At 44.8% G+C, this 27,594-nt stretch overlaps 1 protein-coding gene across 2 annotated transcripts in view; it reads right to left on the bottom strand.

Moving 5' to 3' along the window:
- LOC146810887 (uncharacterized) overlaps positions 1–27,594 on the bottom strand; it is an 898,367-nt gene that overhangs the window by 364,875 nt on the left and 505,898 nt on the right. For both annotated transcript variants that reach the window (XM_085617928.1, XM_085617929.1), the window contains exons 23-24: positions 20,630–20,749; positions 5,621–5,758 (exon numbers count right to left, since the gene is read on the bottom strand). In XM_085617928.1, coding sequence (XP_085474054.1) covers positions 5,621–5,758; positions 20,630–20,749 — 258 coding nt within the window. The remainder of the gene's footprint in view (positions 1–5,620; positions 5,759–20,629; positions 20,750–27,594) is intronic.

The following is a 27,594-nucleotide window of genomic DNA, read 5'->3' as shown; positions in this document are numbered from 1 at the left end:
GAAAGTGTCTGGTTTCTTCCCTGTAAATGGTATCAACAAAGGGTTTGTGGTGTTAAAATCACTATCTTTCCAGCTTTCGGGAACAGGCAGACTTTTGTCAGAAAATCTTAATTTTCTACCTAATTTTGGCATTTTACTGGGACATAGCCTATTTTTTCTATTTTTTGTTCTTTCAACCTCTTTCCAGTTAGTGGTAGAAATGGGTATGAAACCAATAATGTATCCCAGAAAGTTGTACATTTCTAAAAAGTAGCCAGAATCCTGAAATCAGCAAAAATCATTTGTATAATTCTTCAAGGTTTTCCGATGAAAATATACAGTTGAAATAAAAGAATTTTGAAATCTAGTTGAAAAAAACAGCCATTTGTGCCTACATTTTCACCTGTATCTTCTTTTAACTATAGTAGATGTTTGAAAGCTACATACTGTTACGTCTGCGGGAACCTTCTGGTTGCGGGGTTATATTAGGCTTGTAGGTTCACCAAGAATTCAAGGTACTCAGAACTAATAACTGAGTTGCCCCTTGCCATGTTTTTTCATTGTGTACCGGGTATTTAGTCATTCATTTGGTAAAATATAAAGTGTGAAAAATAAGTATCAAGGAAACCTATGTGTTTCTGAAATTGGAACATGATATGGAGATTAGAAGCAGTGGGTATTTGTGCATCTCTGAATGTGTGGGTATCCATATTAGCATGTGAATTAGAGGGTATTGTTCAAAATTACTTCTTTCTTACACGCTGTCTTACATTTGGAAGGCAGAAATGCATAGAAATGCAAACAGTAATAACACTTGTTCTACTATTCTGTGTTTCCCTAAGTCTCCTGATAAAAATGGTACCTCACTTGTGTGGGTAGGCCTAGTGTCTGCGACAGAAAACCTAGCAAACCTGTACATTTTTGAAAAATAGACACCCAGGGAAATCAACAATGGTGGAACTTGTATGGCTCTCCCCAGCATTTGTTACACAGAATCTCTTGCAAACCTCAAACTTTGTTAAAAAAAAAATGTCCTCACATTTATGTGATGGAAAGTTCTGGAGCCACAAACTTCAACCTAACCGGCATTCCCTCAAGTCTGCCAATAAAAATGGTACGTCACTTGTTTGGGTAGGTTTAGTGCCCACGAGACGAAACAGCCCAAAACACGTTGACATGTGACATTTTTCCAGTGAAAACTGACCATTTTTTTGCAATGTACGTAGCTGTGGATTTTGGGCACTAGCTCAGCCGGCACCTCGGAAAACCTAGCAAACCTGTACATTTTCTAAAACTAAACACCCAGGGGAATCCAGGATGGAGTGACTTGTGTGGCTCTCTCCAGGTTCTGTTACCCAGAATCCCTTGAAAAAAATCAAACGTTGTCAAAGGAAACACATTTTCCTCACATTTCTGTGATAGAAAGTTCTGAATCTGTAGGGAGCCTCAAACTTCTCCCCACCCAGCACTCCCCCTAGTTCCCCGATAAAAATGGTACCTCACTTGTGTAGGTAGGCTTAGTGCCTGTGTCAGAAAACGGCCCAAAACGCACTGTGGACACATAACATTTTCTAGTGAAAACTGCCCCTTTTTTCCCCAATGTGCCTAGCTCTGGATTTTTGGCCCTAGCTCAGCAAGAACCTAGCGAAACCGAGCACACCTGAAAAGTTTTGAAAACTAGATACCCAGAGGAAGCCAGGATGAGGTGACCTGTGTGGCTCTTACCAGGTTCTATTACTCAGAATACCTTGCAAGCTTCAAACTTTATCAAAAAACACATTTTCCTCAAATTTCTGTGATGGAAAGTTCAAGAATCTGTGGGGAGCCACAATTGGATTATGGATTGCAAACAACCGGGAGTTATGGAGAGACATGTTGTGTCCTACACAGCCTAACGGAAACAGGTCACTTGATTACTCCAGTCGGCCGTGAGCCGGAGTTTACTATCCTCCACCCTGTCTCTCCCCCGCCCCACGAAACTCCCTCCACGGGCCTCTACCGATAATAGGCACCTATACTATGGGTGAAGGCACCACGCCATCCTGCAAATAGTGCGGGCTTCTTGGGGGGCTGGGGAGGTAGAACCATGCCCATCGCTCAGACTGCATGCTCTCCTTACAAATGGCGGCATGCGTCTAGCTATCTCAATGTTTATTCTTAGAAATGACGTCCAGCGCACTAGAGGACATAGGGAAGATACCGGGTAGATGTAAAAGAGTCCTTCTGCAACCATTGGCAGCCAAGGCTTGGCCCTGTGAAGGTAGTGTCTAGGAATCACAGATTCCAGTTTACGCAATTTAATTACACACACCACACATATCTATCCCCTGAGTGCATTAAACATATGTTCACTGCGTCCACACCTGAGTGCCCGTGGTGAAAGATGGAGGATCCTGGTTTTTATTACATGGTACGGAGGTATCTGGCGCCACAACTGACATGGGTGGAAGTAACGGCTATCATGGTGGATTTGGTAATTCCAGCATTGAGGGTGTTTCTGTAGTCCAGTCTGCCTGTTATTAGTGCGTGGGTGTCAGTCTTCCTGGCATCCGGGAGGATCCACTTGAAGGTCTTGCAGATTATGCAGAGAGTGCTGAAGCACATGGAAGATACAGCGTTGATCTGTTAGTTCATGGTGAGGGAGGAGTCGAATATGATGTCGAAGTTGTGGGCGTGGTCTGTGGGTGTGGGAGGGTTGCCAAGGGTGAGTGGCCACCAGGTGTCGTCTCACACGGAGGGGGTGGTTCAGAGGACGAGGACGTCTGTCTTCTCCGAGATGAGCTTCAGGCAGCTGCTGCTCATCCAGGATAGGATGTCCTTCATTCCTACCTGGAAGCTGTGTCTGGTGATGTTGGGTTCCTTGGTGAGGGAGAGGATGAACTGGGTGTCATTGGAGTAGGATACTATGCTCTGGGTTCAGAGAGGAAGGGCAGGAGTCTTATTCTTTGAGTTCTGTCGGTGAGGAAGGATCGGATCCAGTCTAGGGCAGTTCCCTGTATGCCAGTGTTGAGTAGTATGGCTCCTAGTGTGTGGTAGGAGATGGTGCCAAAGGCTGCTGAGAGGTCGAGTAGGATGAGTGCTGCCATGTGGCCTTGGTCAAGGAGAGTGCAGATGTCGTCCGTGGCCCCTAGGAGGGCAGTCTCTGTACTTACATAGGTTTACAAACCTTGCATTTGTACTCTTTAAACAACAACTTACAATGATGTTTCTTCTGTCCCAGATACATAGAGGTGGCTACTCATACTGCACCAGTGGGCACATGTGGAGGTTAAAACACTACACTAACTGCGTGCACAGGAAGCAGGCAGAGAAGAGTGGAACTGGGGCACCCACACTGCAAATATTGCAGTCAAGAGCAACACCCACCCACCCTGAATAAAACACCCAAGTGTCATCATGGGTCTAACGAGGTGTTTGAACCACAGCTGCACATTCATTTATTTCTTACACCGCATAGTAGTCCTCATGCTCCCCTGTGTGTTGAGCAGCTGAGTAGCATGGAGGTTAACACCAACCATCAACAGATGAATGCTAGGGCAGAGGTGCTCATGGGTATTTCTGTCTGGATCACTAACTATCCATCACTCTTCTATTGTGCATCACAGACTTCACAACCAGTTTTTTATGCGGTTCTCACCACCCTCACTGCTTTGTGACTGTTCCTTTCTCATTTATTCTTTGTTCATGATTAGATGATGTTTCTCATGTTAGCATGACTTAATATAACATGTATGTACACAATACACTTTTGACTATGCCCTGTATATGCCTACATAATGTCTTCATTGTTGTTGTAGACAAACAATGAATTTAAAAAAAGATAACATTTGGCAGGGCATTGGTTCTCGTAGTTAAGTGGGTAAAATCAATAATATACATACCTCAGGGTGGTGAGCTTGCAATCAATTTGCAAACATGTTTACAAGTTGCCTCTGATAACTTTTAGTTTTTGAGGTTCCTGATCACAAAGTACTTTCAGACATGCTGGCAGCTAATCTTGAGCCCCGGTTGGATAATCGACATAGGGACTTGATGATATGAAATACTCTTCCGATTAAACTATTCAGGGGCGATTACGATATCGTTCAGAAAATCTTTTCTGGCCAAATCGGGTTCTGCGCGTCAGACCGTCTGATTAGGATGCGTCCCAACATCGTTTGGTCGGACTCGCCTTGATTTCAATAGGAGTTCCGAGCGAGAACACATGCTCCCATTGAAAAAAGCGGTGGTTGGGGAAAACCTTGCACCCTGTGACGGGCACCCCATGGTGTTTGCCACACTGTGCATGATTTAACAGGGGGACCCTTGGGAGTACCCATGGGCCCTAAAAGGAGACCTCATGGTAAAGGGGGCCCTGCTACGGACCCCCAAATTCATATTCCGACAGCCGTTTCATGTCAGGCAGACCACATTGGAACGTCATTGTAAACGCTCTCTCGGAAACCATGTCCATAGAGCTGCACGATTCGGCTCAGAAAGACTCGGGCTGTCCGAATGCCATTCAGAAATGATTCTGAAAGCCTGCACGGTTTCTGTGCATCATATTCGGTTGGTTGGAAATGTGTACGATTCAGTCGGAAACATAGGTTCCGAATCGGATTCTGGGATTCCAAATCCCATTCAGAGCCTTTCCGAATGACTTCGTAATCTGCCCCTCAGTAGAGTTACACAATGTAAAATGTTCTTTGCAAAACTACCCCTTCCAAAACCCCTTCATATATTCACAAAAATTCTAGAACATAACTTTTCCTACTTTTGGGGGAGAACTTTCTGTGGTAGACATCATGTTGCACTGATTGTAATCAATCATTGGATCTTTGGACATCACTAAGATACTGCCATTTGGCTGGAGATGTTCTACCTTATGGAGACAGGATTGTGGAAACTGCTATATGATGATGCACTACCACATTCCTTGCCTCCTGACACCGCAGTTGTGCTTAAATGTTAGAAAGAAATATTGAAGTTGATGGACTAGGACCAATAATTGATTCAGGAAATGCCTCCCTGGGAGGGCAACTGGCTTACACACAGTTGCAGGCTTGTACTGATGGAAGCATTTCCAAATGAGAGGCTATTTGAATATATGACCACATCAAATCCTTTACAGTCTGCAGTGAAGACTACATAATTCTCATTTTTATAAGTACCTCCAAGTGTCTCATGGATTAGGGGTTCACAAACCGAATGGGATGCTTCTGCCAAACTTAGTCCTACTGCTACCATTGCTTCTTGACAAAACAGACAAGGCAAACTTCAACCAACACCAAACGTAATAGGAGATATGAGAAATCTGATTCCAGATTAGAGTTTGATTGACTTTTGGTGAATAAAACATCAAAATTGCAAACAGTGTACATCCCATTCTTCAAAAAATAAACACCCTGGAAAGTCGGAATTAGTCACAGCGTGGTACTAGAGATAAAAACTATGGAATAGGATAGTCAGATCACTGATGTGAAGTCCTCAGACACAATCCATCCATGGATTCAAATGGGTAAACATTGATGATCACTTTTAGATAATCAATACTTAACACTCTTCATCTTTGGTTCCAATAGATTTCATTTAGAAGCTTGGATCCCGGGTTCAAGTGCTAACACAAATTATGAGAAATATGCACAAAATACATAATACATACCACATTATCTTTTGATGTCTCCTGTATTTTAGTATTTGGGAGATTTGACATTGCTCTAAAGGCTTCCTTAAGAGAACAACTTTTCTCTGTAAGTTCTCTCTCTGAAGAGAGAAGTTCTTGGGTTCTCCATCTGTACATCTGGAAAAGAGATAGAGGCTCATTTTGGTTAGACAGTAAGCAGTTTTTGATTCCAGTTTACCTAATTTTCCCCAATATTTAAACTTTATCTTCAAATATTCACAGAAGACACCCCTCACATGGGAAATTTGGTAAATCCTAGGGGAATGAAAAGTCAAAAAAAGCTTTTCAGAATTTGCAGGAAGACAGCACTCTGTGTGAGAGTTATAGTATCAGAGCTGTGATTGGCATATTATAAAGTGCATGTGAGTGTGGCGATAAGGCTATAAGACTTTCATTTCTCATCGTCCCTTGAAAGAGTGGCAAATTCCATAGCAACTTAGTGGATCAGTCCAGAATAATTTTATGTGAATAAATATATGAAAGAGGCAATGGACATGGAGTGTTCATAAATGTCTCTCTGACCCCATGTCTTCTAAGAACCAGCCAGCAATTTAATCCTGTCAAAGTCAAGAGTAAAGTCCTTTCCAGAGTGGGATGGGAACAGCCCCAAAATTAGCCATGGTGTATTGTAGGTGACTTGAGGGATCTGGAATTCCGGGTGGCCATTTTAAGTACATAGGTCCAAAACATATGCCTTTCTTCTCTCTATGCTTCGCATTGAGAGATACTTCAAGGGAGGCTGAAGTGACCAGAAGGATTTATGATCACTTGGAGGTGTTATTTGGACATTCTTCCTTTTTTACTAAGCCCAGAGTTAGGTGTTGCAGCCTTTCTTGTTGTGTTAGGGTAGATCTCTCTTTCATTGTTGAGCGACGCTGTGTGTTTTTACACATTTGGATTTCTGTTTGAGGCCATAGTTAGACCTCATTGTGAGAAGGTGGCCTGATATATGTTGTCCACTAGTTCTAGTGGGCACCTTGTATCAGTCCAAACAACCCCTTATGGTGATAGGTTAAAGACAACCTTTATTGAAAGCTATCCTAGTGGTAGCTATGGAGAGCAGCCTTCAGGCTAAGTCTTGAAGGAATGTAAAGCAGCTTGTTTTACCAGTCTATAATCTCTTGAATGATCAAATGAAAAGACAACCACACCAGGTATATATTCAAAATATATGTATTTAAGATAAAACACACCCCTCTGGTCTCCTTACGAGACTGGAGTTCGAAGTACTTTGTTTACAAGTTAGCAATTATCAGTAATAGCACAAATACACGTTTGGGCCCTAGGGGCGTACCAAACCATATACCAAAAAAGTGGTATAAGAACCACGACTGAACTAGACACAAGGCCTAGAGCCTGTAGAATCGCTGGGACCCCAAGGAACCACCCAAGATAGTGACACAGGGGACCCACGGGGACTGTATGTAGTGTGTAAACACAACCGCGGGTTCCCATTATCTTGTATGGGCAATGTCACGGTTGAAAATTTAAAGATTAGGGACACGTCTAATCGAGCCAGGACCAAACCATTTTGGACTTAAGAAGTTCTAGGGCTAGCACCCACGGGAGCACTGGAGTACTCAAGTTACCTCAGCCAGGGAAGCCGGGTGCATAGGTGTCTTTTGGTGTCGGGTTGCGTCGTCAATTGCAATGGAAGCCTGCAAAGAACTGCTGCTGCCGTGAAGAGGAGAAGTGTCCGAAGAAATCCAAGCCTGGATCTAGGATGTAAGGAACCTGAAAGCAGAGGGGACAGAGTCTGGATCACTGCTTCAGGTGAGGTCCAGGAGGCATCGACAAAGTCCATGAGCCGTATTCAAACTGTCCCACAAAGTTTGTCGAGTGCTGCTGTGTCGGCGACCAGATTGGATCCAACAAGCCTTGGCAACGGCAAGTCACAGGAATTCAGAGAAAGGACTGCGGTGCAGACCAGCAAGGTGTGAGGGACTCACACGGCAAGGGTAAGTCAGGGCACATCTGGAGCAACCAGGTAAGCCCAATTAGAAGAGGAGTTGCCTTTGTGGGGACCTGCTAGCCAACAGGCTAGTGATCGCGAAGGAGCCTTGAGTGGTCGCACTTGAAACTGGCCCATGGGTCACTCGTGGAGTGGAGGCCAGCAATCTTCGATGCAGGAGGTGCTCAAGGCTGGGGCTACTCGGAGCCCAAAGCACAACTTCAAGGAGGACCAGGAAGAGAGTGTTGCTGCAAAAGTTCACGGTGTCCAGGGGTCATGGTTCCACGTCACCCACGATAGCCACGGGTCTCAGCTTTCCTCTGGACTCAGGGTAGCCTCGGGGAAGTCTGGAAATCCACCTCTGGTGATGCAAAGACTTCTGCGTCCGGCGGGAGCTTCAGCGATGCAGACTGGTCAGTTGCTTCTTTGGTGCCTGCCAAGCAGGGGAGTTACTCCTTGACCCCATGGGAGATTTCTTCAGTCTTCTAGTCAGGATAGAACATCGAAGGTCCAGGATATATGTTGCAGAGTTTCATCCAGGGTAATCTAAAGTCCTAGGGACTGGATTCCTATACTTATACTAAGTTTAGGGGATGGACTAACTCTAAGGCCCCACCTATGGGTGGGCTTGGAAAAAGGGGTGGTTACACCCATTTCCTTTGTCCAGTTTTGTGCCAGAGCAGGGGCAGGTAGCCCCTTCAACCGGTTTGAATTGGACTATGCTTAGGGACACCAAGTGTGCCCCCAGTGCAGGACTTCAAAGCACCAGAGAGTGCTCCCGGCCAGCCCCAATACACATCAGCCTGTCTGGGGAGGTGGTAACACCTCCCTTCGACAAGAAACCTATTTTCCAGGCCTCCCCTGCCAGAGTTTCGGTCAGCAGCAGGAGGCCAGACCCGTGTCTGTGGCAGAGGCATCCATTTTGTGATGCCAGGGCTCAGGAAAGTCCTACCGGGTTTGACCAGTGTGAACATGTCTCTCCCTCTAGAAGGGTGGAATGCTACCCCCGCCACCAGAATTGGTGAGGGGGGTAGTATTCCAAAGCGCTTGACACAAAACACAACATGTTTTGATGCAGCCATTCCAAAATTAGCATTTACTGCGAGGTTATAATGCACTTAAGAGAATATGGTATGGCTGTACCACAGAACAGCCATAAGGAAGGATTTCCGAAAGCTGCAGAGGGGCTTAGCACATGCTTGGACACACTGTCACACAAAACCAAGCACTCTGCCTTCAGGATTGTTAAGGCCTGCCATAGGAGTGGCTCATAGGTTTATATGTGTCTGTATATATATGTGGATATAGGTAGCCTATACCACTGTAAGGGGTGCAAGCACACCCTTACCCAGGCTGCAGTAGCAGACCTGTGGTGCCATTTTGGAGTGCTTCCCAGGGGTGGCATAATACATGCTTCAGCCCCTGGTAGGCCTCTGAGGTACCTATGCCCTAGGTACATAGTATACCATAGACTAGGGGCTTATAAGGCACTCCAGAATCCAATTAGATATGTACCGAATGTACGTGCAAACCATTTTAGAGAGGAAGCAGCTAGGCTGTGGTCCTGATTAGAAGAGCCACAGCCACACTAAGGTCGAAAAACAGTAAAACACCAGCAAATAGTAGGGGTACCCATGTGACGCAGATCCCACTCTCCTACACTGATTTGCAGGCCTATCTGTTGTGCAAATTTCACAAGTTAGTTTGTTTGTTTTCTAAAGAAGAGTGCTATTGCACTTTATCCATCCATGCACATTTATCTGTTTATCTTTGCAAGGAACTGCACGTCTTGTGCTTTATGCATTAGTGTGAATCTGTTTAAGCTATTTGTTGACATATCAATTTGTGACTTTTCCACAGTAAGCTCAAGCGCTACCCGCTTTGGGATATTCTACCTTCCCTTTGAGGAACTTCGATTTTTGATCGCGATCGAAGTGACCCACCATTTTTGTGCTCCGCCGCCATTTTGTGTTGGCATCACTCAGGCAGCACGGCGAACGAAGTCTATTCTGCTTTTTCTGTAGCCTGGTGTCGAAATACGCCTTCTGCCTCTATTTGCGAAGCTGGTGTTAGATCTAGCCGAGTACACTAATCCCTGTCTGGCTTTTCTAATCCCCGTCTCAACTATCTATTGGTTCACACTATTCTTCCCTAACCTTATCTTATCGTCTGGCCTTCACTGTCTTCTGCTAGCATTTTCTCGTTTCACAACTGTCCTCCAACACACACAAATGTATCTCGCCACCTGCAAGTAAGTTATGAACCTGTTAATGAATTAGCTTGAGGGAGGGATGACAAACATAGTCGGAGGAGAGGTCTCTTCGAGTCATCTGACACTTTTGTTTTCCAACTTCTCCTATTGGTTCTACCTTGTTTTCCAACTTTCCTTATTGGCTCTTTCTTGTATGCTATGGGAGTGGATTCAATAATGAATATGTTTCTATGTACTATAAGAGATTGTGCACCACAGAGTGAAGTGGCAGTCTCCTGAGAACCTACTTTGTGTACTTCTAGGATAACTGTACTAGCTGCAGCTAAATAAACCTGATCTTCTAACGCCGACAGAGTGTCCCGTGTCTCTGTGTAGTGAAGCAGGAGAACTCCGAAGACATTGGGCGTACCCTGCGCCGCCAGGTCCAAAAGGTTCTGGTTCTTCAATTGGCGCCCAACGTGGGGCGGCTTCAGTGGTACCGGTTCTGCTCGAAGGTCGTGAGGAACACCGCAAGAAAATTCCGGAGGGTTCGCGAGCCACACTAAGCGACCCCTGTATGTCGAAAGTGGTCCGAAGGTCTTTTGCAGCGCGGTTACTCCTTCCTGACGGCTACTGACGACCGCTGCCCTGACTGCCGCCCTGCTTTGGCCCTTCCTTTGATGATGTATGGTAAGGTGAGACAATAGACGGGCCTCTGTTGGTGGAAGAAGACGTCCTTAGTTAAGGATCTTCATGGGTCGCGCCCACAATTTTGGTTCTTTGGTTTTCTTTGGTTCTTAGATTTGCACATTGCAATTTACAAAGCCGAGGGTAAGTGCATTTGTGCTGCGTAAACTGAGTTTTACTCCCCTGAAGTTTGTGAACAGACAGGAAAAATCACGAGGTGCCTGGTCTGACTAAGTTTGGAAAAATTTGTTGTCTTGGTTGTAAGAGGACTCATGTCCGATTCCTTCAGTTGGAACTCCCACATATGAGCTCTATTCAAAACATGGTATCGGCCCCATTGCCTTTCACGAGACATGGACCCGATACACGAAGAAAGATGGTGTTCTCAAATGGCCAGAAAATAGTAGTTTTGATCCTGAAGTGCTAGACAATTTGGAAGCAGTTTTATTTAAAAGAAAAGCCCGGCCGGCAATGTTTGACTCTTTCCGCCTATGGCGTAAGGAAGCCAAACAGAAAGAAATTAAACAAGCAAAACGAGATAGGAAAACACAGGGTATGACAATTATACAGGCTGCCCAACAGTTTAAAAACAATGAAATTGATAATGCGATTGAAATTTCAGAACGACAGCATCGTATGGCGATAGATAAATGCTATCCGGTGTTGCCTGTTTCTCCTTTGGAGAATAAGAAAGATATAGAAGAAGATCCCCTAATGTCCCACTTATTAAGGTTGCCTCCGCCCTACACGCAAATTGCTAATGTACCTCAGCCGTTACAGCCTGTTCAGCCGCCAGTGATACCTCCGCCTGTTCCGGCTCTTCAGCATCTGCCTCCTCCAGTATTACCGCCCTTGCCGGTTTTACCTTTAACCTCGACTTCTTTGCCCTCATCACCTGATCCTAAATCTCCTTTGCCTTCTGCTCCTCCTGTAACTATCGATTCTCCTTCTGTCATTTCTCCTAATACTCTGTCTCCAATTCTCATGTCTAATTCACCGTCTGTGCGTAAGCGTCTCACAGACTCTGTCACGAGTATTCTATCTCCTTTCTTTGAAGCTTTAAATGTGTCTCCAGCTTTTGCTCGAAGACAGTCTCGTAGTCAGTTCCCAGATTTTGAGGAACGAGAGAGGTTAGACTCTCTTGCACGAAAATGGATCAAGAAGGGTCCACAATACAGTGTGCTTGATATTATGCCTACCTTTTTGCAATGGAATGCGCCTACGCAAAGATACGTTTTCAATGTACTATGCAACACTCTCATTAAAGAATGGGAAGATATGAGTTCGAGTCCGATCCCACAAGATCTGTTAAATGTTCAGACTGATTTTGAGAAAGGACTTATTCTGGGTTCTAAAGTTGAGGAAGCTGTAAGGACGCTTATCTCTTATAGATCCTTGTTGTGTTCTCAGACTTTCCTTAATTCAGATCCGTCGGTTAGACTGACGTTGAAAAATTATCCTATGAGAGAGGTTCCTCCAGTATGGAAGGAAGAGGTTGCGGCAGTAGGTGCTAATGCAGCTATTCCTGCTCATTTTCAACGTATATGGGTACATGTTCCTTGGAAGAGATCTGAAGTTTTGGCTCTTAAGCAGACTCTACCAGATCCTCGTAAGAACCCTGCAGGTTATTATAAGGAATTATCGCAGACAGTTGACGCCTGCATTATGAACTTAGCAGATATCGACATGCTAATGGGAAATGTAGTCCCACAGACAATATGGGCTAAGATTCGTAGAGAGGATCACATGCAGGAATTAGGTGCTACTTGGGATGTTATAACTAATACAGATAGAGACCAAGTGGGTGGCGCAAAACCTGACGCTCTGATCTAGGAACTACCTGGTAGAATCATTACGTTAATGAAAACCATGATGCCTGCATTGAGGGTTAACTGGGATAAGTTAGCAGCATGCAAACAAAAGAAAGATGAAAGTGTCTCTGACTTCTTTACTCGTTTCGAGGAGACATTTATCGACCACAGTGGTCAAGACATGGCTACAGAGGGTGGACAGCGATTATTCGTGGACAAATTTGTATTCAATTTGCTTCCCGAGCTGTCACACAAATTAAAAGATTCAGAAAGTTCATGGGCTGTTTCTTCTTCTGCCCAGATATTGGCTACTGCACAATATTATGAAAACAGGGACAAAGAAGAAAAAGAAAAGCAAGAGAAAAAGACGAAAGATTTAAAGACAGAGGTTCTCTTGCAACAAGCCTATCCGCCACGTTATGCTCAGTCTCAAATTCAGCAGCCTCCTCAGCTTCTAGGATTGTATCAAAAACCAGAGCCATATGTTCCGCGACCTTTGTTAGGTCCTAATCAGTGTGCCTATTGTAGAGAGGAAGGTCATTTTAAGAATAATTGTCCAGTTTTATTGCAACGCAATGGAACGTTATCTGCTCCACGAGGTCGTGCTGGCCTTCAGTCAGCAAACAGAGGTAGAGGTCGGGGTATGTTGACTCAAGAACAGCGTGCAATTCCTTCTCCCAACTCCATGAACTACTTTGATCAGCAGAATGTGAGGTCCGCACAGTATTACAATGAAGACCATTATGTTGAAGGCGAGAATGAAAGTCTTCATGCTAACTAGGACAGCCATGGACAAAGTAAGGGAGTTGTGCCAATCCCAGTAGATCAAAATGGACCTCATGTTAACGTCACTACAATGGGTGTTTCAGAGCCATTTCTTCTGGATACTGGGGCAATGAGAAGTTCTATCATTCACTCCAAACTCCCTGGGGCACCTTTGTCTGGCTTAACAAATGTTTCTGTAGGATTTTCTGGCGCCCCTGTTCGAAATCCAGTTTCTTGCCCTTTGCCTATTTCAGTTGGTCCTTATGATTTGGAAGCTCCACTTCTGTTGACGAATGGTTGCGGTGAAAATCTGTTGGGTCTAGACCTATTGAAAAGAATGTATGCTAAGATATATTGTTCTCCTTCTGGTGTACATCTTACTTTAGGACAGAAATTGGTCTCCCCAATGTATTTAACCAAAGATCAGTTTCCTCCTGAATTGCTTTCTCTTCCAACAGCGCTTTGGGCCACGGGTCCGAATGATGTGGGTTGTCTTGAGATTCCGCCTTATGTTGTCTCTCTCAAGTCCAATGTTGAATTACCGCGTATCCCACAGTATAAAATTTCTGCTGAAGGTGAGAAAGCGCTTTTGGGAATCATTCATGACTTGATACAGAAGGGTGTGGTTGAAGAAACAAGAGGTAACACATGCAATAGTCCAATTCTTCCTGTTCTTAAACGCACTGATCCTTCTCAACCACCTGTATATCGTTTTGTAATTGATCTGCGGGAGGTAAAAAAAATTGTTGTTCCACAATTCTCTGTTGTTCCAGATATCACTGCTCTGTTGACAATGATACCTTCCACAGCGACTTGGTTTTCTGTAATTGATCTAAAGAATGCCTTCTTTAGTATTCCCATTGCAGAAGAGAGTAGGGACATTTTTGGCTTCTCTCTTGGAGGCCGAAGCTTCCGGTTTAAACGCGCACCCTAAGGCTATTGTGAAAGTCCCTCCATTTACAGCCAAGCTTTAAAATGTCATCTTGATACTTTTCATTTGCCATCTGATGCTGCTCTTATACAGTACATGGATGACTTATTAGTCGCCGCCGATTCAAAAGATATCTGCAAAGATGTCACTGTTGCATTGTTACGCCACTTGTTTAAACTGAATCACAAGGTTTCACCTTCCAAACTACAATATGTTTGTCGAGAGGTTACCTATTTGGGTCATCTCCTATCAAAGGAGGGACGACGATTGACACCAGAACGAATTCAGGCGATCACGCGAATGTCTGTACCATCCACACAACGGGAAGTACGCGCTTTTCTGGGTATTACTTCCTATTGTAGACAGTGGATCCCTAACTTCTCTCTAATTGCTAAACCTTTGTTGGCACTCACTTTAAAAGATACGCCTCATCCCCTTCCATGGACTGATGAGTGCCAAAAGAGTTTCACAGACTTACGTGCCGCTCTGTGTTCTGCTCCTGTACTAGGCACCCCTGATTACACTAAGCCATTTACGCTCTATGTGCATGAGAGAGAAGGTCTTGCATTGTCAGTCTTAACCCAGCAGTTCGGAGACAAACAACGGCCATGTGCTTATTTTTCGGCTACATTAGATCCTGTAGCTAAAGCATTGTCTAGTTGTCTCAAAGCGACAGCAGCAGCAGCAATTTCTATTCGGCAGTCTGCTGGAGTGGTGTTGGATAACACTCTCATTGTCATGGTGCCACATGCAGTGGATACTTTATTAAATAGAACAAAAACACAGCACCTGACGAGTGCTCGTCTAACTGGATACGAACTGACACTTTTGGCTAGTCACATACACATCAAACGACGTAATACCCTGAATCCGGCTACTCTGTTGCCTCTTCTAGATGAAGAAAATGTTGAAGAACAACATGATTGTTTCCTCCGTACTGAGGAAGAGACAAAGGGATGAATTGATCTGAGAGACACACCGCTAGAGAATCCGGATGGAACTCTATGGGTAGACGGTTCTTGTTTTAAAAAATGCCTAATGGAGATACAGTTTCAGCCTATGCTGCAACTACTCTACATACAGTTGTGGAAGCTGCACGCATTAGACATAATTCAGCGCAAGCAGCAGAATTGATAGCACTTACAAGAGCTTGTGCATTATCGAAAGGGAAAAGAGTGAACGTGTACACTGATAGCCAATACGCTTTTGGTGTAGCGTTCAACTTTGGGCGTCTCTGGAAGGAAAGGGGTTTCCTCACTTCACATGGCACTAAAATACAACATGGCCAGTTAGTGACTGATCTCCTCGAGTCACTTGCCTTACCCACCCAGATAGCAATCGTGAAGCGTAGTGCACACAAAAAGGTTACGGATGATGTTGGTCGAGGAAACGCATTTGCAGACGAAATAGCAAAGAAGACAGCGAGAGATTCAACAAGTCGAATGTATGTGGCAGGTCCTGCGAATTGGGTCAGAGAGAGAGGAATGTATGAGGATACAGTGGAAAGTGTGAAAGCGATTCAGAAAGAAGCTTCAGAGAGAGAGTTAAGCAAGTGGAAAGAAAGTACTGGAATGTTGGATGAGATGGGTTGTTGGATAGAACTATCTGAACATCAACGTTGGCTGTTACCAGATGCCTATGTTCTCCCAGTGGTTACTATGGCACATGGTCCAGCCCACTTAAGTGCAAAAGGCATTTGTAAACTTCTGGCTCCAGTGTGGCAGAATGAAAGTATCCCAAAATGTGCAGACAATGTAGTGAAGCACTGTATTATTTGTTTAATGTACAACCCGGGAAAGGGAACCCCAACTCCAGCGGGTCACTTTGCTCCTCCAACATATCCATTTGAGGTGTTGCAAATCGATTATATTCATATGGAACGATGCAACAACCTCAAATATGTTCTGGTGGTAGTATGTGCCTTTTCAAGATGGATAGAAGCATACCCTTTAAAAAACAACACAGCCTTATCCACAGCTAAAATTCTACTAAAAGAATTCTTCCCCAGGTTTGGTTTACCGCGCATTGTCTGGAGTGACAATGGGAGCGAATTTGTTGACCAAGTCATGCAGAAAGTTTGTGCAGGTCTTGGTATCAAACAAAAGTTCCATGCGGCAAATCATCCACAGTCAGCGGGTTTAGTAGAATGTTACAACGGAACCTTGAAGTTAAAGCTAGCAAAGGATCAAGCAAGTACAGGACTCAATTGGCCCGATGCTTTGCCATTAGCTCTGCTATCCACCAGAACTGCAGTACACTCTCGTTTGGGACTAAGTGGTGTTTGGCCGTCCGGCTAACATAAGGGGAATCCCTCGTCCTAAGAAATACTCAGATTTGCCATATCCAATGTTGATTGACTATCTGCATGACCTTACGACTAAATTGCGTGTCCTTCATCAACAGGTTCAGAGCGCTCTGCCGAAGGCTTCCACAGACCCAGGTCACTCCATCCGTCCAGGTGACTGGGTATGTGTGAAGAATTTCCAGAGGTCCAGCAATTTGCACCCCAGATGGCGAGAGCCTCGAATGGTCCTACTCACTACAAGGACAGCAGTTAAGGTTGAAGGAAAGAAAAATTGGATTCACGGTGTGCATTGTAAGAAAGTGCCTTTGCCTTACAATCAATGGGTACGCAGAGGTGTTGGTGACTGTGAAAGTGAAAGAGTTCCACGATTCGTACCCTTCAGCGATGCACACCTGAATGGGACACAGTCTGAAAAAGAGGACGACGACATTTTACAAGAAGCAATTCCATCACATCGTCGCTTGGATACGACTAAACCACGAACATTGTTTCAAGACCAGGGTGTTCCAGGGAAAGAACTGTATAATTTAAGACCAAGACCAAAGAACATTTAAGACTCTTCTTTTTCGTGTGGTATTCTGTCCCGGTTGCAGGGTCACGGTAGGAGTCTGGAGCACGACCTGAATCGTGGCAATAGGCTGGCAGGATCTTCAGTGTCATAGGACGGTGGAATATCATGATTTAGTGAGTGAGGAAGATTGCGGTGAGCATCCATTAGAAAGATGGAAACTACACTAGATAATAAAGAAAGAAGAGAAGAAATGAAGAAGGCATCCTGTAAAATAATGTACAGTTGTTTCAGCATAGTTTTATGTATTATTATATTATTGTGTATTGTTTTGGCGTTTATAGGTTGGATTACTCATTTTCTGCAGCAAAAAGTTGTTTCTCCCTCTTTTTCTTCGTTCTCTTCTACTACTTCTCCACATCTCTTTCATACTCTTCCTCCACATGAACTCATTAGAAGAACTGAATATTATAACAATTCCTTTGTTCAGCTATTACATCAGCACCAATTAGTGGTCAATACAACTGACTGTTGGGTGTGTGGACTTGTGCCACATACCACAGAGAAAGGAATGCCATATCTAGTTCTTCCGTTCTCTTATGAGGGTTCTGCCTGGGCTTATTTCGTCATCTTCTCCAATGCTTATCAAAGCAAATTCAGACGATCCATTAGATCACATGTTAGCGATCCGGATTTTAGTCATAGTTCTTTGCTAAGGGTATGGTAGCTATGGCTAAAATCATGGAAAACAGTAAAATCTCTATTGACAAAAGAAAAGCGTACACTAATTGGAACGTCACCCAATATATGTCAAGTCTTAGTAGTAAAGTTAGAAAAGGAGAATCTTCGCCGATCTGGACTATACCACATCAGGGTAATTTCTGCTTACAGATAAACGATCACTCTTCTGACACTATACAAAAGAATAACTGCTCCTATACGTACGTTTATTCCTCTCAAAACTCGCCTCCTCTAGTGCCATCTCAAGGCACCTAATTCATCTGCTATGATAGAGCTTATACTTGGTTACCAACGGGTTTCTCTGGTACTTGTTATATAGCCTTTCTTCTTCCCCCTACTTACACTGCTTCCGCAAATCATCATCGAAACAGATACGGCAGAGGGATTATTGATTCAAAGGACACAGCAGGACAAGAGGGAGGAGATTTCCTTAAAGGATTTCTTCCCTTCTGGGGTCCAATGGCTAACAGAAGAAATATAAGGCAATTGGTCCGCGTCATAGAAACTACAATAGACATCACTGTAGGAGCCTTAAGCAACATCACGGCAGAACTACAGGCGGATCGTCTTATGACATTACAAAATCGAGTTGCCTTAGATTTTGTTCTCGCTGATCGAGGTGGAGTGTGCAGATTGATCGGGTCAAGTTGCTGTATTTTCATACCTAATGACGCTCCGACAGTATACCAAGCTATCTCCAAGTTGCTCATAATCTCTGAGTCTATCCATCAGGACGAAAGAGATTGGTCTTTTACGGAGTGGTTTTGGGGACTACTGTCCAAATGGGGTTGGAGAGCATTGACGTTTCTTGGCATAATTCTGACCATTATTTTCTCCTGTTGCCTTTGTATGCACTGTGGTCCCGCTATCTGTGACCTCTGTGCTACTATGTGCATCCCAAAACCCAAACCACAAGTAACAGAAAACATAAGAATGATTTTACAGCAACAGCTCGATGACCTCATGGCTATTGATGTGGACTCAGATTAGCATGAGTCTATCTTGCCTGAGTTCTGGCAAAAGGAGGGTCTGAGGAACTTCGATTTTTGATCGCGATCGAAGTGACCCGCCATTTTTGTGCTCCGCCGCCATTTTGTGTTGCCATCACTCAGGCAGCACGGCGAACGAAGTCAATTCTGCTTTTTCTGTAGCCTGGTGTCGAAATACGCCTTCTGCCTCTATTTGCGAAGCTGGTGTTAGATCTAGCCGAGTACACTAATCCCTGTCTGGCTTTTCTAATCCCCGTCTCAACTATCTATTGGTTCACACTATTCTTCCCTAACCTTATCTTATCGTCTGGCCTTCACTGTCTTCTGCTAGCATTCTCTCATTTCACAACTGTCCTCCAACACACACAAACGTATCTCGCCACCTGCAAGTTAGTTATGAACCTGTTAATGAATTAGCTTGAGGGAGGGATGACAAACATAGTCGGAGGAGAGGTCTCTTCGAGTCATCTGACACTTTTGTTTTCCAACTTCTCCTATTGGTTCTACCTTGTTTTCCAACTTTCCTTATTGGCTCTTTCTTGTATGCTATGGGAGTGGATTCAATTAATGAATATGTTTCTATGTACTATAAGAGATTGTGCGCCACAGAGTGAAGTGGCAGTCTCCTGAGAACCTACTTTGTGTACTTCTAGGATAACTGTACTAGCTGCAGCTAAATAAACCTGATCTTCTAACGCCGACAGAGTGTCCCGTGTCTCTGTGTAGCGAAGCAGGAGAACTCCGAAGACATTGGGCGTACCCTGCGCCGCCAGGTCCAAAAGGTTCTGGTTCTTCACCTTGTCTACAAATACTTTAAGTATTCCTGACAGGGCAGCAGGGAGCTGACAGGACAAGTACAAACCACCCTATTTCATGAGCAACCCATAAGCTGTCCTCAGAATACAGGCATTGACTAGGGAGGTGTGGAAGTATCAGGATTACAAAAAGAGGTCCTAAGAGGTAATCAATTTATTTTTGCTATTCAGGGTCACAGGTCTCAAGTGATCAAATGCCCAGCATTTTAGACAATAAAGACTAGTTGCCCACTCCAAGTTATGACATCTTCAATGCTGGTATCCTTGGAATTTTACAAGAATTCACACAAAATCCACACATACACAATCCTGTTTCTTCTCTTCCTCCCCAGGTGACTGTGCAATGTGTGTGTTTTTTGTTACCCTTTTTTTCTTTTAATCTGTGGTTTGTTTTTTACCCTCTTTGCCTTCGGCCATCAGGGGCCGTATTACGGATTGACATTGTTTGTGTCAATGTGCCCCATTATGGTGAATGCGTTGCCCTGGGGGCAGCCGCAAACTCGTGCTGCCCTCGGGGTAGCGCTTTCATGTGAAAACACGGAGCAGCTGCTCTGTGTTTTCACTGTGCAGGCGGCACCCGCCTGCACTTTCAAAAGGGGATTAGAGATCCCCTTGCAGGCGGGTGCAGTCAGTGGCTGCACCTGCCTGCAAGGGGTTGTCTGGGGGGTGCATGGGAACCCCTTTACCCCCTGCAGAGGGCATCTCTCAGGAGGCGCACTGACAGTGCGCCATCTTTTAAATAGCGCACTGTCAGTGCGCCTCCTGAGGACTTCTTTGACTCTACGCCCGCGTCTGTAATATGGCGCGAGTGCAGAGTCAAAGGAATTCCCTCATTTGCATATGGCATGCCCCTAAGCAAATCAGGGAACGCCCTCTAAAGGTAGCGCTGGCACATTAAGTAAGGCAGCGCTATTGGGGACGCACAAGCATCTGCACCCCCTTTTATAATACCAAAGTGCCCTGGGGTGTGCAAAGCGGGCGCAAACGCCCGTTGCGCCCCTGGGGCACCTAATGCCACAATCTAAGTTCAGTGACGGATTGCAGCAGAGATAAAACCTAGTTTAGGTATTTATTAGGAAGCTGGCAAGCTACAGGAATGGGCTTTAAAGTGGAAGTGGAGATTGTGCCAAATTCCTCCTTTTACATTCTAAAAGCTATTGAAAGGCACTGTAGGTGATTTAGTATCAGTCATTCTTCATGCCAGGATACACTTTAGAACTTGCACTGCAGGCTCAGTGCTAAAAAAATCAAAATTGGAACATACAAATATAAACAATTTATATTCATTGTTTACCTTAATAAACTCTGACGGCTCCTCCGGTTTAGCTTCTGTATATGTTTCATTCAAAGTTTGCTCAAGACTGTCGCCCTTGATTGGCACTTCTTTCTCGGTGGTCAGAAGTCCCGGGATCGTCTATCAACAGATGTGGAGAGAATAGGCATGGACACAGGCTTAGTTCTGCTGCAATAGGTCAGGTTTCTAGGTATGCAATTATTCAGCCATGCTCTATTTTAAATGCTTCAAAAACAACACAGCCATGTTGCCCATGAATTGGGGCTACCTTTGTCCAGTTTGTTTCTGTGCCCTCGTGCTCCTCTCAACATCGTAAACGAGTTTCTGTACTCTATCACATGTGGAACTAGGGAGACTTCCTGGACACTGGTGCTGTGTCTTAGCAGGATCATGAAGTTCAGAAACTGTTCAGAGACTTATTTTGGGAACAGCTAGGACCATCATGGGTTCTACAATGTACCTCAGAATTAAATTAGGCAGGTGCTGTTTTCAAGCCCTGGCAGTTAGCTGCCTGTAGGGAATGCCATGCTCAGTTTCCATTAGGGATCAGGAAGCTATAGGGATCTTTTTACGAAGCAAATGTAAAAGACATGATGAGCAAGTCACTTAATGATACCTCTACGTAGATGACTCCCTCTGATGAGCTGCTCAGCTTCTACACTCTCCATATTGTTCTACTGCTTCTCTGTGGTCTTAATAATGGTGGCAATTTTAGGTTTGAGACTCCCCCCCCTTCAAAGAGGGGACAAGGAGATACCAAGGTAAACAGGTATTTATTGGCTACTCTCCTGCTTACTGGGGTGAGATCATACACTATAGTAAGCCACGTTCTGTGGCACCTGCAAGAGTCATATTCACCCTATAGATTCCTCCTGAGCCAGAGCCATGCTGGAATAAAAGTGCTCTAGACTACAGGGACACAATACAGATACAGTACTGAAATTCTCACATTGGTGGTCTATGGAACATCAGAGTGTAATATGAAGATTCGGGGTGGGAGGGATAACAGTTTATTGCACCTAACTATAACAAGGGATGAAATACTATTGAAACTTACTATTACTGTCTACAAGGGTGTCAGTGTCCTTTAAATAATGTAAAGTGCTTCAATGTCAGTAAAGTGACTTTTTCGAAGATTCTGCTGCTATATCCCACCTGGACATATGACCCTATTGCATGGGCGGGTTTATGGAATGGAATGCACTAATTCCTTGTTGTTATGTAAATAACATGAGGCTTGGAATATAAAATTGTATATTTGCAATAAAACATAAACCCTTGACCATTCTTTTGAACATTGGCTGGCACTTTTTAGTCTTTTCCTTGTTTAACTTTCTAAAAGCTTTAGCGGTACAACAGGAAGGGAAACATCGTTTACAACGCGGGGATTACATCGCAATGCCATTACATCGCGGTTTTTACAAAGCAAGTCGTTACAACGACTTGCGCTAGATGGCGCTCTAGGACAAGGAATAGTATAATTTACTATCCAACACCTTCCCTACTGTACGTAGACTGGAGTTGGAATAGTAAATTATACTACTCCTAAGTCCAGCGCCCTCCAACGCAAGTCGTTGTAACGACTTGCATTGTCAAGTCAAGTCAAGTCAAAGAATCTTTATTCGGTGATTAAAAAAACACCATAAAAGCACACTCATATTTACATGTTAAAAAGTCATTAAACATTTCAGGGTTCTTTGTACAGTGAATTAACAAAACATAAATACAACAATATAGCCATATTTAACACTTAAAAGTTAAAGTAAAAACATTTCAGTCTTCTCCTCTAGTAAGCCTTAAACGAAGTGCTACCTTGATAAAGTTCATAATACTACACAGTGTTTGGGGTTCCTCAGCTTTCTGTAAGAATACAAGTGCCTCCCTAGCGTGGACCAAATTAGCATTTTTCAAAATATTTACAAGGTATCTGCGTCTGGGCATTGAGTAAAAGGGGCAGAGTAGAACAAAATGAAGGGAGTCTTGCGGAGACCTGTTGTCACAGCCGCAGGGCCCCTTCTGTTCTATTGATGTAGCAAACCCCGCTGGTGATGCCAACATAAATGGGAGAAGGTTCAATCTGAAACGGCACATCAGGAACCTATCCTGTGCATTGTACATGAGGAACAAGTATGGCTCCATACCTTCCACGCTCTTCACTAGGTGATGGGCCCTCACTGTCTTTTTACACCCTTCAGCCTCATCTCTGCGTAGGTTTTTCCGCTCTAGAAAAATTCTCCCTACATGCAGTTTATTCTGGGCTACAATAGTTACAGGATGAGTAAAGAGGTTCCCAAAACATAGCTCCTCCAGGGTATTCTTCACATAAAGGAGCCAGGGGATGCGCATACACTTGTCCCTTTTTAGGCAGTCCAATAAGATTTCTCTACTAAGTGTCGCGTCAGGATTGTACCAGATTTTTAACCAAGCGATAATAGGCCTCAATTTTATCAAATCTTCTATATATGGTCTCCCTAGCTCCCTATGGGCAATCAAACCAGCAGTACTTTGTGGTACCCTCAAGAGTGATTTCAGATATTTATTTTCTTCACGTTGGATACTAGTGGTATTGACAAAGCCCCATACTTCTGCCCCGTAAATTACCTTGGAGCATGATACTGAGCTGTACAGATTTATCACCTGTTCCGGGGACCATCTTCCTAGCCTCCTGCCATAGCTAGCAATTGCCCCGTTAGATGCAATCATTTTACCACAACGTTCCTCCACCAGGGTATCAAACCGCAGGGCACCATCGAATGTTACACCAAGGTATGGAAACGTTTTGACCTCTTCCACAATGTGGCTCCCTATTTTATATGTAAATTTAGAGGTGGTTTTTTTCCCCGCCAGGAGCACATAGGATTTACTCAGATTTACAGAAAGGTCCAAGGCACTCATGAACCTAACAAAACCATCAATCAGGATTTGTAGGCTCCTTGGTGTCCGTGCGATCAGTACCGCGTCATCTGCATAAAGCAGAACAGGAATATGACGCGACCCAACCCTTGGGCAATCTGCCTTCAGACCCAACAGAAACTGCTCCAAATTATTAATATAAAGGGAAAACAAAAAGGGAGCAAGAATGCAGCCTTGTCGGACTCCACTCTTACAGGGAAAAGAACTAGTCAGCCCCCCTCCCTATTAAAGCGGACTTTGGCGGTGGTGTCACTGTGCAGTTCCCTCAATATATTAATTAGACCACTCTCTATCCCCATACTAAACATCATGCCCCACAATTTTTCCCTATTGACGTGATCGAATGCTGCTGCCAGATCCATGAAACCCATGTAAATGGATTCATCACTAGCCATGGTATACTTGGCAGTCAGCAAATAAAGGTTCAGGCACTGGTCACTAGTGGACCTCCCTGCCCTAAATCCGTATTGAGTGTCCGAGAAGATGTTTTTTTCCTCGGTCCACTCGGACAGTCTATTAAGAATTGCCCTCCCCAAAAGTTTTGCTGACACATCAATCAGGGAGATCGGGCGGTAGCACTTTGGGTCATCCCTGTTGCCCTTTTTGAAAATCGGCACAATTACTGCCGTGGACCAAGACTGGGGCAGGCCACAGATGATAGCAGTATTAATAACCCTTGTCATTAGGGGAGCCCAGAGTTCGATGTTACTCAAAAACAGATCAGGGGGGATTCCATCAGGCCCCGGAGCTTTATTTTTGGTCAGGCCCTCAATCCCTGCAATGATCTCCTTAATGGAGAATTCTGCCAGTGGAGCCTCAGTTGGAATGGCCGGTAGGTCTACGGTAGAATCAGGCTCATGATTGTACAGGCCCCTATAGTGGTTGACCCACTGCTCTGGGAGAATATTGGCCCCTATATCCGGGGTATCTTTTTCCTGGAAAGTTGGGTTATTAATTATTTTCCAAAAGCCTGCTAGGTCCTTTCTTTCCCCCGCTTCTCGTAAATCTGCCCATGCTTCCGCCTGCAAGGCAAGTTTCCTCCTCTTAATTTCCTTTTTATAAATTTCTCTGCACACCTTAACTTTGTGGGGGACCCTTGGTTTAGTTTTAAGGCAGCTTTTCAGCTCCCTCAAAGCTTTAGAGCAGTCTTTGTCGAACCATCGGGGATTCCCGTGGTTCTTAAATGGGACACTAGTCTTTAGCAAACCATCGACCAGATTAGCGATCTGGTCGAAAGCTTCCATTATCCTCGGTCCGCGGACTTCTGTGTCCAAACAATCATTAATAGCAAGTATGCCTGCGTCCACCAGGCCCTTGTAGAACTTTTCCCCGTCTATTTTAGCCCATTTTAGTCTCCTGCCTTGGTCTGTTGCTCTCTCAGTGAAGGTGCGTTGAACTCTAATACTTAGACCCACCATATACTGCAGCTCCAAAACAAGAGGGTTATGGTCACTAAAGCCACTCCATTCGATCCCTACACTAGTTGTCTTATTAATTAAGGACCTTGAGACCAGAATGTAATCTATGAAGGAAGAGCATCCTCTACCCTTAAATGTGGGGGGGAGTGTGCCATCCTCCTGCATCCCTACCATATTAATGGTGTGTTCAAGGTCATATTTAAACCGTAACATTCTGAAAGCTGAGCCCAACGGCGTATGAGAGAAATGCGGTCCCTTCTCCATAGGGCATCGGGACCAATCTGTGCTTATTTGGACCAGTACCGGGCACAAGTGGCAATTATAATCTCCCATAACCACCAACCCATGTGGCTGCCCATTTTTTTGGCCTGTTATGACCTGGCCCAACCTATTATCTAATTCAGTAACAAGAGAGATGTTAGATCCCGCTATCTCGTTGTTATAAAGGTTTACTGCAACAAATCTAAGACCTTTCCCAGTGAACCTGACTGCCTGAATCCTGTGGGAATTCCAATCAAGGCAAGTGTAACTTCCCGGAAGGCTCAGATCTATATAAATAGCTAAACCTCCCATGGCTCTCCCTGATCTTGATTTTTGAGCAGGAACAAAAAAACACTTATACCCTTGCAGGTGGAAATTATTCTCCTGGGCCCAGGTCTCCTGCAGACAAATTACATGGAATTTTCTGATATAGTCAAGCCACTCTTTGTTATTAAATTTCCCAGCCAGGCCAGCTATATTCCATGAGATGATTTTTAGTGCCTCACCCCCCTGGACCCCTCCTCCCTGTGACCCACCAGGTGATTCTCGCACTTGTTTTCCCAATTCCGGTCCCTGTGCGTCACCTATACATGCAATATCTACAACCCTAGGTTCATCCAGCACATAACTCCGGGCGCAACTTGATGACTTTTGTTTTGCCTCGGGGCTGTGCTTCTCCCACTCAGCATTTGGAACCCCTCTACCCCCTATACCCCATATACCATTATCTCTTTGTCAATCTACCCCCTCAAGACCATCCAGGCAGTGGAACCGATTGAATGTATGGAAGGGTAGCTCTGGGCGGCTAAATAATGGCCTGGGATTGAACTCGTGATGAACACCCCTTCGACCCACCCTTTCCCAGTTGTCATATGAACGGGTCACGTGTACAGGGGCTGGGGTGGGGGGAAAGAAGAAAGACACATGAAGTGTTTGAATTGTTGTTACCTGTGATCTATTCTTTCCCTGGCATATGTGAGCAACTGTTCCAGCATCCCTGAAGCTCACCAATATGCAATCCCCTATGATCGATTTGCGTGTTCTCCCTATCCAAGGCACCCTTCTGACCATTATGATCTCATTGCTTAAGTGTACGGGTAAGGGTCTATTCAAATTTAGCCACTTAATCACCCTACTTTTCAGAGCACAGAAATCCTCGGCTTCACCTGCCTCTAGTGGTGGGACGCCCGCCATGACTACTGTAAAGTCATTCGCCTCTGGTGGTAAATTGGGTCTACGTGGCCTGGGGGGAAGCTTCATTAGTGGAGTCGGTGCAACACTATCTGGGGGCTGTACCGGGGGAACAGCATTTGCAGGGGGTATAGGTCCTATGGGGTTAGGTAGCTTATTTGGGGCAGGGTTATTCCTCTGGGTTTGTGGTGGGGCGGCCGCAGTTGCAACCTGTGAGGGAGCAAGATGCATAACACTTTTTGGAGCTGTTGGGGTGGCAATAGGTTTAGGAGCCCTCTCATGAGAATTGGCCGGATTTTTCATACTGCTTAGTGTAGCCTCAAGAATGGTTAGTCTGATTTCCACTTTTTTGATGCTTTCACTAATTGGTAACAAAAGTGACCTAAGCAGGAATTCCAAATTACCCAGCGGAGCAACAGAGAGGGGGGCATTAACAATGTTGCTAGCCGTCTCTTTAGTCAGGACGGGAGCCACACCATCCTGTGCAGCGGGTTTAGAATGTAAGTCAGCCACCGTTGTCACAGTTGATATGGAGGGTTTGGATGACTTCCCAAAATCAGAATGAGGGATCTTTGGTTTGTTTTTAGCCTGGGCACCCCTCGACTTCCTCCTACGTTTGTTTGGTGGGGGCCCAAAAACCCCTTGTGCTACAGCTATTTTAGGTTTGGCTTTCCTAGACTTTGATGCTGGGGGCGGTTGAGAAATTAAGTCAATCGTCCCCCTACTTGGGCTTGTGCTACTCACTGGGGTTGAGCTCATAAGTACCACTGGGGGCGTTTTTGTAACATCCCTAAGCAGGATCGGAACATCTTCATTTAGTGTCAAGTCTTCGCTAGGTGTGGGAGGATAGTCTCCTAGAGGTCTACCTTTCAAATTATCTATAGAGCGTCTCCGCTCAGCTCTGAGCCGGCTTAATGTGTTCTCCCTGTCCCCATCTCCCCCCGCCCGAGGAAAGTAATTCTCTAAGGTCATATTTTTTGTTCCTGCCTGCCTTATGGGGGTACTTTCCTTTACCGGGGACGGCATGGTATCTTAGAGTGTGATGATAGCTATGGGGCAATTTATCAGCTTGTTGTGCTAGGGACTTGATGGCAAACGGCAGAACCAAGAGGGTAGGCCCAGCCCGGCCTACTCCGGCCTACTCCGGCCACAGACGGCCCCGCCCTTGTCCCGGGCTTCTCC

Source organism: Triturus cristatus, chromosome 7 (assembly GCF_964204655.1).
Source record: "Triturus cristatus chromosome 7, aTriCri1.1, whole genome shotgun sequence".
Lineage (NCBI taxonomy): Eukaryota > Metazoa > Chordata > Amphibia > Caudata > Salamandridae > Triturus > Triturus cristatus.
This window is presented reverse-complemented; position numbering and strand designations above follow the sequence as displayed.